The sequence below is a fragment of the Jatropha curcas genome, chromosome 3, assembly GCF_041381405.1.
Source record: "Jatropha curcas cultivar XTBG-Jc1 chromosome 3, XTBG_Jcur_1.0, whole genome shotgun sequence".
NCBI classification, from domain to species: domain Eukaryota; kingdom Viridiplantae; phylum Streptophyta; class Magnoliopsida; order Malpighiales; family Euphorbiaceae; genus Jatropha; species Jatropha curcas.
The window spans coordinates 6,855,329-6,867,814 of NC_143153.1; the positions used below are offsets into that span (position 1 = coordinate 6,855,329).

At 29.5% G+C, this 12,486-nt stretch overlaps 1 protein-coding gene across 1 annotated transcript; it reads right to left on the minus strand.

The window, feature by feature from the left end:
* Positions 1-208: 208 nt before the first annotated feature.
* LOC105640863 (1-aminocyclopropane-1-carboxylate oxidase) lies at positions 209-1,816 on the minus strand. The gene is made up of 4 exons (XM_089719417.1): positions 1,611-1,816; positions 1,303-1,529; positions 805-1,141; positions 209-709 (listed from the first exon to the last, which is right to left on the minus strand). Exons 1-4 carry the CDS (start codon positions 1,710-1,712, stop codon positions 416-418), a joined length of 960 nt encoding a protein of 319 aa, XP_089575543.1. The 5' UTR covers positions 1,713-1,816; the 3' UTR covers positions 209-415.
* Positions 1,817-12,486: the final 10,670 nt, after the last annotated feature.

Below are 12,486 nucleotides of genomic sequence, written 5' to 3' on the forward strand. Positions count from 1 at the left end.
AATAATTACTTTACCCTTTTTCTTTTGCGCATGCTTAATTATAGATTTTTTTTTTTTTTTTTTTTTTTTTTTTTTGTTCGTTGAATATATATGTATTATGTGGGATAAAAAAGTGACTTGAACATTTTACTTAAACAATTACTGCAATTACTAAAATATCCCCATGAAAAGACCATACACCTGAAAGTAACACAACTGAGGCGAGAAATTATTGTAGAAAAACAAGTTTTATTATTTTATATTGCAACAATAGTAATTTTCTACATATAAATAAATTAAGACTTGATACAATAAACTTTAGAACATTATAAGATTCAAAGCCATGTGTCTTCTCTTTCTTTCTTTCTTTCTTTCTTTTTAATAACTTAAAAGAAGTATCACTCTAATTAATAAATAGAACATTCCCAATATTTAACTAAGCTGTAGCAATTGGACCCAGATTAACATTATTTCCCTCAGCCTTCATAGCTTCAAATCTTGGTTCCTTAGCCTGAAACTTCAGCCCAGCATAAATCTTCATATAATCTTCGAAAACAAATTTTGGGTAAACTTGTTTTTTCTCTTCTGCTTCTTTCTCCAGCAAAGCTGGAGCTGGATAAATAACTGCATCACTTCCTGGGTTGTAAAATGAAGCTATCGACATTCTTGTTCCATCTGTTTGAGCCACCACTCTGTGCTCTACACTCTTGTACTTTCCATTTGTAATTACCTGTAATAATCCATCATTACATGTTAATTAATCAAGCTTAACTGTGTGGAATGCTTTAAAATGAAGAAAAAGGAAAAGGATAATAATGGGTATACCTCAATTTGGTCGCCCAGGTTGATGACAATGGAATGACGCATAGGAGGGACATCAATCCAGTGGCCATCTTTGAGGAGTTGAAGGCCACTGACCTTATCATCTTGAAACAACAAGATGATGCCACCTGCATCTGTGTGGGCCCTGAGTCCTTTGATCAAGTCTGGTTTAGGGCATGGTGGGTAGTTGCTAACCTTTGTCCCAAAGGTTGGCGATCCACTTGACCCGTAAAACGCCTTCTTTAGGTACCCTTTCTCAAGACCAAGATTCTCACACAGCAAATCTAGCAACTCCTCTGCCAGTTTCTCTAACTGGGCTGCAAATTCCTTCATCACCTTCCTGCATATCATTTATTGATTTCAGAAAACTTAAATATATAAAGCATGAGCCACGAGTTGTGTCAAGGTTTTGACAAGAACTGTTGGGTCCGACAGGTTCTGTCAAAATTATCATAGATTAGTCTAATATTATATATAAAAACTGCATTTAACGTAATAAACCTGTATTCATCATCGAGATCGGGAATTTCAGCAATGTTTGACTGAGGAAGATGGCGAAGGAAGAAAGTGCTTTCCCAATCCATATCTTTGATCTCAGTTTGGGTTGCGTCGAGGCCTTTGCTCGCGACCATTTCTTTAAATCTTTGCTCCATGCATTTTCTGTAGTGAGCTTTTGTCAATCTTTCAACTGTGTCAAGAAACTCTGGAGCTATTCCATGGTTCAGAAGCTAAAAAACAAAACAAAAGTATTAATTACACTTGATAAATCCAGCAATTAGAATATACTCATATATTTGATTTATAAATACCTCAAAGAAGCCCCAGTTTTCACAGGCATCTTTGATCTTAGCCATGGTTACTGCTCTCTCGCCACCATTAAGTTTCTCCAAGTTAATCACTGGAAACTCCATCTCTAATCTCTCTTAATTGAAGTATGTTATTTAATCTATCTGATGCTTCTTAATATATATATCTCTCTCTTAATTAAGGAGCTTTGTGGTTGTTAAATAAAGAATGGAGGTTGCAGGGGTATTTATAGAACCCAAATAGTTGCAACTTCAAGACTTCCACTTGTTGGAAGGTGGGTTTGTGGGGCCCTATGAGATTATGTACTCTAAAATTAACCATTGCCTAAACAAAAATGCAACTAAGAAACCCGGAAATTAACTTATCTTTATAAAAAAATATTTTTCTAAAAAAATATTTTCCTTTAAAAATATTTTTTAAATAATTTATTTTTCATTTTTTGATTAACATTAAAAATTAGTTAAACAATATTAAAATATTTACCTTATAAAACTATAAAAATATTTATAATAATAATAATTTTATATTTTAAAAATTGTATTGTTAAATATGAGAGAAAAAAAATGTAAAAACAAGTAAATTATAAAAATTGTTTATGACCATATGGTGGCTGATGAAGAAAGATGATTGATGATAGTAGTGATTAATAAATTAAAATATATATATTTATAAGGTTATAATAAGTTTATCAATATTCAAAAAATATTTTCTACTCTTAAAAATTTTTCTTTGATAAAAAAAATATTAACCTATTTTATAAATGCCCAAACAATAAAAATTTATAACACAAATATTTTTTTATAAATTATTTTACGAAAACAAAATGCACCCTATAATTCTTTGGCTAAAAAAAAAAGGTGAAACCTCTCGAGGATAGTCCACTGATTTCTCATTAGTGGACCCATTTTTGACAAATTGCACTTATAATAAAATAAGCAGCAAAATAGTATTACGAATTAATTTTCACATGTTATATAAATTAACGACTTCATTGATATGATTAAGAATAAATTATTTAATTAAAGATAATTTATTTGGGTTAGGGCAATGTTTTTTTTTTTTTTTAATTATAAAATTTACAAATGAAAGAATCAACACCCAATTTCAATAAATAGTTTTAAAAGCAATCTCACAAGAAAACCCTAAATGTGAAGTGTTATCTTTTAATTTTAATTCTTTCTTCCTTTTTTCTTTAGAAAAATTTTTCTCTGCACAGTTTATCTTTTTTTTTTTTGTTAATCCAATTTGAGTCTGCCTCTGCCTGCTGTCGGTACTTATTTCTGGGTAATAAAAAGTTGTTTTATTTTCTAAGGGCCACAATACTTCTTTTTCAAAAACTTTATGATATTTAAAATTTTGCAATTCCCCAAAGATTTAGGGATTCTGGTAATATTATATATTTCTCCTCCACACAAGCAATAATAATTTTAGAAATATTTATTTCATATATGATTATATTAATTTCATATTTATTAAATTCAGACCAATTTGGTGGGTCAACTGAAAATAAGTGAACAGTTGTTAAAATCAAATCGATTTTGTTTTTAAACCATTTAAGAAAGAGGGTCGAATTGAATCGGCTGATCCATGGTCGAACCAATCGATTTGCAAAAACTCGATTGATCTGGACTAATTTTTTTTTATTTATACCACAGTTGTACTTACCCATTGGGCTAACCTAATCCTGTTCGAGTGCGTCAGACTTATACAGGGGAAGTACTTCTAGTAGACATTTTTTCCATAAACAAGGATTGAATACTCAATTTCTTGCTTAAAAATTTTGATTTCTTTTCAATTAGACCGACCTGGTTGGTACTAGACCATTTCTTTTAATATTTTTTTGTTGCATTATAATTATTTTATTTTATAATTAGTTGATTAATATGTATTATAAATTTTTAATGACCCATTAATTAAACCATTTATATACTTAGTTAAACCAATGATCCAGCCGCCCGATTTTTTAGCGGATTAATGTTTGTACCGAATTTAATAATAATAATTGTTTTCCATCAACTTAATGCATTTAAAGATAACTTTTTCATATTTATGAAATATTCCTTAACAGGATTGAATCCCATCCCTTAAAGATAACTTTTTTATACAACAAAGTTGATTCCTTCTCTATAAAAAAAAAAGAAAGAAAGGAAAAAGGAATTAAAGGGACTTGATAATATCCACAACAATTAATAATAAGGTACAAAATGAATAAAATTAGAAAAAAGAAAACATTTGACTTGTAGAGGACCCCCAAACTTAACTAATGTCGGGTCAAACCCATCGGTGATGTTGCTTTGGGTTGTGGAGCCATCGCTCCACTTCACTTGTGGTGGAATCGGACCCACTTCGGTGGCTAATTCACTCATTAAAAAAACGTAACATGTCTACACCACCACACCTTCCATGCATGCACCATTCTACTATTTGTTTTCTTCTTCTTTTGCTTTCCAAAAGCCACTTAATAAATTAACAGCAACATTGTTTTTTCCGTAAAATAAATTTTTTTTTTTAGGAATTTAATTTCTTATCTATTGTTATCATAGAATTAACTTAATTTTTATGAAACACTGATTTAATCTCTAAAAATTAATTCAAAAATTATGTTATCGAACATTATAAAAAATAGCATTTAGCATTTTAAAAAATTACTTTAAAAGCTGTTAATAAACACGGACTTAATTGTTAAAATTATTTGAAGGGAAGACAAAAAAAAGTAAAAGCGATTCAAATCTAGCTCAACCATATAAATAGATGAAAGTATGTCGTCACGCTGATTCATTTTATTTATTTTTTTATATATTTGCTTTCAAATAAATATAAATTGATGTCTAGGAAGATACCTAGTTATTACATATCCTCAATCGACCCTTTGACATGTTGAAAACAAATCTCAACCGTTATTCAATCAATGATCACACAATTTGTTTTTTTATTAAAAAAAAGGGGGGGCTTTATGTTCAAATCCAATCCCAAGGTTACGCATTACTAGATGCAACTAATTATATACTTATATTGGATAGATATTCCACTTGTTAAATCCTGATTGGACCACTATTGATTATTATTTTTTGGACTGACCAAACAAAACATACAATATGATTTCTGAAAATCAAGAATATTTTAAGTAATTGTTATCTTTCAAAAATAGGAAAAGCCAAATCTCAAACTCATTGTACAAAGCACATTTAAAGAACGCCCCAAAATTATTAAGCACCTCATTCTCAATAATTCCGAAATCCAGTTTGCTTTCTCTTTTTCTTTTCATATAACGCCAAATTGCTTAGATTTCTGTTTTGAGATCTTAAGATGAGAAGCATCTTCTTCTACGATTGCATATTACTCTAATTAACAATTTTCTTTTATTTTCCCATACTGAGCTTTTAGATTAATTTGGATTTGGAACCAAATATTAGATTTCCTCTTTTAGATTTTACCTTAAAAAAAGCATATTTCTTTGATTTATTATATGTTTGTGAACTTCCAAATTACACAGAAATGTTTATTTTCCCATTACATTTTTTTTTTTTTTGAAAATTCTCATTATTTTTTTCTGAATGGATTTACTTCCCATTACATTTTACTTCTCATTATTTTTAAGATTTAGAATCTAAATTTTAAACTCAAATCCATAAATTTAAAAATATAAATACATTTTTTAATTTTAGAATACCGTGTTTTGTTTCTTTATTTAGAATTATTATTATATAATTAAAATTAGTATAGCCTTTTGCTGTTTTGTGATAACATAGTACGTAATAAAAAATTAATAATATTTATAAAAAAAAAAAAGAAAAAACAATTCCAAACACAAAAAGGCACTCACAATAAGTATAATCTCCGAGTAGAAACCCAAGAAAGACAAGATAACTTTGGTCGACATTGTGGGGGACTACAAAGAAGCAAAGAGGGGTGAATGCTCTTTTTTTTATTTTAATATAGTGATTATTTTCTCTTTTTTTATTATTATTATTATTATTATTTTAATTTTATGTTGCAGGAGAAACACAAAGGCATAAAAAAATATACATGAGAAAAGGGAGGCTGACTCAGACAGACCCATAATTCTTTTGCTCATTAGAAAGAAATGGCCACATCCTCTTTGCCAGCCACTTCTTTCCTCTTTCGGCTCTATATTGACAGTCGACATGACCATTACCTATTTTCTCTTGACAATTAAATTATTTTTTATTAAATAATTAATATAAGTGTTTGATAAGAATTTCAATGGGTTATGTTTTAGTTAATTTATAATTATATTATATTTCAACTTTATAAGAATATAAAAATAATTATTAATAAAATTATAATTTTTAACATTTTATTTATAGTTATTTAAAATAATAAATTTTTATTCATATTTTTTAAAAAATTAGTATTTTTATTTATATAACACGTTAAAATAAAAAATAATATATTCACTTTAAAAATTTAAAAATATATATGCTATACATAGTAATATTAAAATATAAATATATTTTTAATAGTCAATTTTGATAATTTTAATTGCACACCAAAGCATAACCTAATAGTAAATGTATATACGATCTATACAATAAATCAAGATTTGAATTCTCCCTCTCTCAATACTAAAAAAAAAAAAAAGGAAACTTTTGATAATTTTAATAAACTTTAAAAAGCTAACAACTATTAGCTACCTATTAATATAAATAATTAAACTAAATGGCAATAAAATGTTTACATTAAATTATCTTTATTATATTATTTTTTCGTTACGACTCACTAAATATGGCTTAAAATCATTTACATATCATTTATATATGGGTTCTTTTTTATTAATAATATATTAAGTTTATCTCTTTGATTCCATGAAAAATAATTAACTTATCAGACAATAATATATTATTTTAGGTAATTAGGACTTCTTGTTAGGTTATCTCTTGTAATGTCAGTTTATTTTGAGAAAGAGATTATTTGGATTGAGAAATTTCTGGGCAATTGGGAAGGTGAAGTTCATAGGACAAAAGTAGAGGGATCATTTTATAATTATATGTACTTATTTATTTATTTTAAGCAAATACTATCAAATTGGGAAATTTTTTTGAAAAGCAATGCACATGAGTTTGTACTTGATTATCATGTGGTTCAATTGATGCCAAGCTAGCTACCTCACCTCTTTTCTTTCTTTACATGCACTAAAAGAGATTTTGCTTTCTTTGCTTCATCAATTGCACTCAACCTAAGCAGCAACCTCATCCCAATTATCTCCTTTGTTTGTTTTGAGATCACTCAAATAGTTTACAATCAATCAATCAATGTAATATGAAGTTCTAAATCATTAACCAGAAATTAAGGTTGAACAAACATTACAAGACGTATAGCAATATCTTATTCAATCCGAAAGAGATGGATAAAGTTTGCCGTATATAAAATATAGAATTAATAATGATAAATTCTTAGATAAAATATAACTAAGTCCCTAAGTAATGTTAAAAATTAACATTTAAGTCCTATATTTGAAAAATAACTATGAGTCCCTAACTTATGCCTCCATCTCACTATTAGGTCCTTCTGTCCAAAAAATGAACTCTTTATTATTAGTTAGACACACGCTTCTTTTATGGAATATGCTTAATTTTTGGATAGAAATATGTTGCGTCTCTTTGGAGTTCCCGCAAGTATACGGATCGCAACGTAGTAATAAAAGATCGATCCCACGAGAAACGGGTTAAGTCACTTGCTACTTTACTCTTAATGATATGTTTACAGAAATATGAATATAGAATTGATTAATTTCTAGTTATGCTAAATCTAATGTTTAATTAACTCTAGAGATAAATGTGTAGTAAGATACTTAGAATAATTAATCATATACATGATTTTCTCCTTCTATGCCAAAGCTTGTAACATACCATGAATAGTTCTTTAATTACATATGGTAAGATATAATTCAACCTCTCGGTACATAATTATTCTAATTATTATATGTATTTCTACTTATAATAAAAACCTTATCTTGTTAAATATTAAACCTAGTACTTATTCTTTGATTATTTCAATAAGACAGATTTAATTTTGACAGAAATAAGTGAAATATGCATATGTAAATTCAACTAAGTGAATTAAATCTCTTTGATCTTTACTAAACTATTTCTTTCTGAGAATATAATTCAGTAACCTTGATTAAACAAAGATCAAAAGATAACTTAAGGAACTTTAATTGAATGCTACCAACTTAAATTGTTGCTTGGCATAGAAGAGTTATGAAGAACAACATACAACAAGTCTATAAAACAAGAGAAAGAAGCAATCAAACTCAAGCCTCCAGAGGGCGTCACACCTCGAGGAACTTCTTGATGATCTTGGCACAATCAATGACAAGTGACTCTCGTCAACTTGTTCTAAGTATTACTATCACACTTCTCTAATACAATCTAAGTTTTTCTGTTTCTGAATCTAACTCTGAATATGAATGAATTGCTTTCTTCCTTCACTTTGATTGCTATTTATAAAGGAGGAGAGTGATGGTGGTTTTGGTGGTGATTGGTTGGCCAAAAGGTGCTTGAGGTGACTTCTCTTGGGAAGAGTCCTGACCCTTGCATGGAAAGATACGTATTTCTGATAAAAAGACAGCAATTACGTCTCTTGGAAATCTCGAATCGCGCTCGCGAGGTTAACGGTCGTGATTGCGACTTTTGCTTCAAATGTCTCTGCCTCTCAAGAGTGCTTCTCGTGCTCGCGCATGTGGATGTCGCGCTCGCGACTATTGCTTGCTAACCTTCTGACTCTCAAGAATGCTTCTCGCGCGTGTGCATGTGGATGTCCTGCTCGCGACTTGCGCTTTTCTTTGCCTGCTGAGTCTTCTGGGTGTAAGTTGCGCGCGCGACCTCAGGTAGCGCTCGCGACTTGGCAATTTTTCTTGTTGCAACCTGCTTCACGTAGCGAGGGTTGGTTCAGGAACTTCTTCTTATTTTTTATCAACTTGTTTTGGTCTCATTGTATAAAGCAAGCTTTTTTCATTCTTTTGCTTCAATTGTGTTCCTAAAATTACTTTGAAACAAAAACAACACGAACAAACGTAAAATATATAAAAACATCATGCATTCATGCAATTTATATGAAAATAACATAACAAGATTTGCCCGCTTTGCGAGGCTATCAAAATAGCTCAATTTTTGGACGGAAAGACTTGATAGTGAGATAAAAGATAAATTAGGAACGGTATAGTTTTTTTATCAAATGTAGTGGGACTTAAGTTTTAATTTTTAGACATAATTTAAGGATTCAATTATATTTTAACCTATCTTTAATCCCAATTTATTTTATCTTATCGGAAATTTGTTTATTAATTTAACATATATATTAATTTATTTTAGTGAAATGTATGTCTAAGAGCAGAAACATATTCCAGAATTACCTAATTTATGAAAACAGTCCAAAATATTTATGAAGAATTTTCAAATATTTTCAAGCAGAAACATTTTCGAAACGTGGAAACAACAGTCAAAGAGAGTTTCGACACAACATAGTTTTTTCCATTTGACATTAATTATGCCTTAAATTGGTCACATCAAACCATCATTATTTTAACGGTCCAATGCATAATTTTAGCCCTAAATTTTCTCAAATTGTCATATCTATTGTTTTTTATAGCTTTTTTATCCCTTGCCATGCTGGAAAGACAGAGCGTGATTTCAAACGCTACTTAGAGCGTGATAGTCTGATAATTATCTAATGTGTCTTAAACAACGTCATATCTGAACTCCTTTACCTCTCTCTTTAATCTTGTTCTTTTAATTTCCGTTTCTCGATCTTCTTCATCCTTCTTCCTTTTCTTCTTCACAAAACTTGGTCATCTCTACACAAAAATAGCACATGCAGATAGCAAAAAAGAGAAAGCAAAACCAAAATCCTCATCTTATAGATTCTCGATTCCATATAATCTAAGTATGTTTCCTTTCCTTTTCAACTTAAATTTCATAAATTCTTTACTTTCCTTCAAATCTCTGTAATCCATAATTTCTCTTTTTTGTCTTTCTTTTGCTTCTTAAATCTCTCTTAATTACCTCAAATTTCTATCAAAATTTCATTTTTTCGGCAGGTTATCTTCTTTAATTTTGCATGCGATTTGTATCATGGAATTTTAAAATAGTCAGATTCAATCCAACCAAATCCAAAAGCATAAGAAAATTTTTATAGGCACTTCTTCTTATTTTTCTTGATATCAGCTGCTTTACTTTGTTCTTGGCCTCCATTAATGGTGCATCATGTTACTTTTGAAAAATTATGATACTGCTTCGTTTTCTAACTTTTCCTCATCTTGAGATTCTTCGTTTAGCAGGTAATATATTTTTTTTAAAACAAAATTTTCTTTCTTTTAATTCTAATTTTCAAAAAAAAAAATGATCTTTCATCTGGGTTATTGTGATCTTTCAATTAAATTTTTGTTTTTTGTCTTTTCCATTAGTTTTGAACATGTAAAAATCAACATGGCGTCTCAAATGATTACATTTCAACTGCTTATACACGTCAATGTGAGTGTGATTCACGCACAAGCTTCAATTCGCTCAAAGATAAAAACGCTACAAAAAAAAAAAAAAGAGTTAAGAGGCACAAACGGTCCCTCGCAAAGTTAAAAGAGTACAAATATCAATTTGAAGAAAGTACAAAGAGAAAATTATGAGTTCATTAAAGGTAATTAAATGTTCAAAGGTAATTATATATTTTAGGAAAATCTAACATTAAATTCAAGAAAACGAGAGCCTTTGATATGGCATGATTCTTATATATATGGCTTTACAAGGAGGAATTTATTGTTTAATAGTTAAATCCAAATATAAGACCTCAAAATCAATTTTCTGACTTCTTATTTTAGACTAACCTAATCTTTCTTTAGTTGGCTCCACTTAATCTATTTATTATTTTTTGTAATTAGAGATGAATTCTATCTAGAATCCAAATATGAAAAATTTATTTAGAGATGAATTCTATCTAGAATCCATTGATAAATAAATCTCATATCTTGAATTCTTTTATACCAATTCTTTTATACCAAATGAAGTGAAAAGAAGGGATATTTTATTACTACAAATTGTTAGATATAAATGGCCAAATATCTAAATTCACCATTGAACTTTGCAACTTTAACCTTGTGGCATCCTAAATTTTGTGGATGATATATTATGCACTTAAACTTGTAATTTAGTAACATCGCATGCATCTTTCCATACTAATAGCAATGATTTTTAGGATTTTGGCTTTTTTATGTAAATATATTATTTTAATATGTAGTTAGAATAATTGTTAAAACAATAATTTCACATTTTCAACTATTAAATATGTGTTTAATTGATCTAATTTTACAAGTTGAAGTGTTTAATATGTATAATTTAATAAGTTGAAGTGTATGATGAGCCAAAGTAAAAGTTGAAAATTCCAAAATGTTAAAGTAACAAAGTTTAAAAGGTAAAATTATATCTTTTGATTTAAAAGAATTTTCATTAATAATAGGAGACAAGTATTTAATTATTTGATATTTGTCAACCAAGTATGGTGTAGTTGGTATTTTCACTAATGAGAAAAGTGGAAGGTTTTCGGTTCGAATCCTTTTGCTGAGTATATGGGAGAGTCATTCACATTGTGTAGCACACATGCTATAAGGTCTCCTAATGAAATAAAAAAAAAATTATTTGATGTTTAAACATACAATATCCGAAGTCTACAGGTAAGCCGATAAAAGAGGCCAAAGCATTCTTTTCTAAATATTTAAAGAGACATCATATTTAGAATTAGAATTCGAGACTCTAATTAATGAACATGAGAGTCACCCTTGTTGAATAAACTTTAATATAGCCCAGATCTATTGTTCATAGAATTTGTTTGACAAGAATATACAATAATCGGAAGTGTACCTTGATCCATAACGGCAGATCTATGTTATGGGTTACCTCGTTGGGACAATTCGATTCTCACCGTAACAGCAGATCTACGTTTCTTCACTCTGGCCTTTTGTCTGTAAGTGCTCTATTTATGGTCAGAGAATAATCCACAGCTGCGGGAGTTTTTTTTATGAGCTCTCTCAAACAAACTATCTCCATATGTGTTTGAGGGAGCCGTCACACTCTCTTGTTTCTGTGTTAACCTTAATCTGTTGATTCCTTTTATCTTTTATAAGGCAGAGGAAGGGTATTAAAACCCTAACTGGCTCTTATCCATTAAGCCCAATAACCATCATCTTGGGCCACCTTAATTAGAACCAGCCCTTTAATCACATGGGCCACATATAGATTATTAAATAATCTAACAATCTCCCACTTGGCCCATGTGCATTTCTTGAATCTATCATGTTTACCTTAATTAGAATTCAAATGATCGGATTATGGCGGTCACAAGTCATTAATCGACATGATTCCTTCCATATATCACAGACCACTTCAATTCATAAAACTTTAATGGAGAAACTATTCAACAAACAATACATTGTTACAATCAACTGTTATTGTTATCTCACTCAAACCATTATTGTATACATCTATAATGTGGATAATACATAAATAAGCAAAAACACATCTTTAATTGAATTCCCAAGTGTCACAATGATATGAGCAAAACAACCATATGTATATATATATATATATACAAGTTTAACCATCATGCTAACAAGGACTTATCTATAATGCCCATCCTATCAACATGGCCAGTGAAGATTTTGGGCGGTAGGCCTTTAGTTAGCGGATCCGCTATCATCAGATCAGTACCGATATGCTCAATTGACACTTTGTGTTTTTGCACTTCTTCTTTCACAGATAGGTACTTTAAATCCATGTGCTTTGCACCCTTAGAGTACCTATCATTCTTAGAGAAGAAGACAGCTGCGGAATTATCACAGTAAATTCTCAACGGTCTAGCTATACTGTCGAT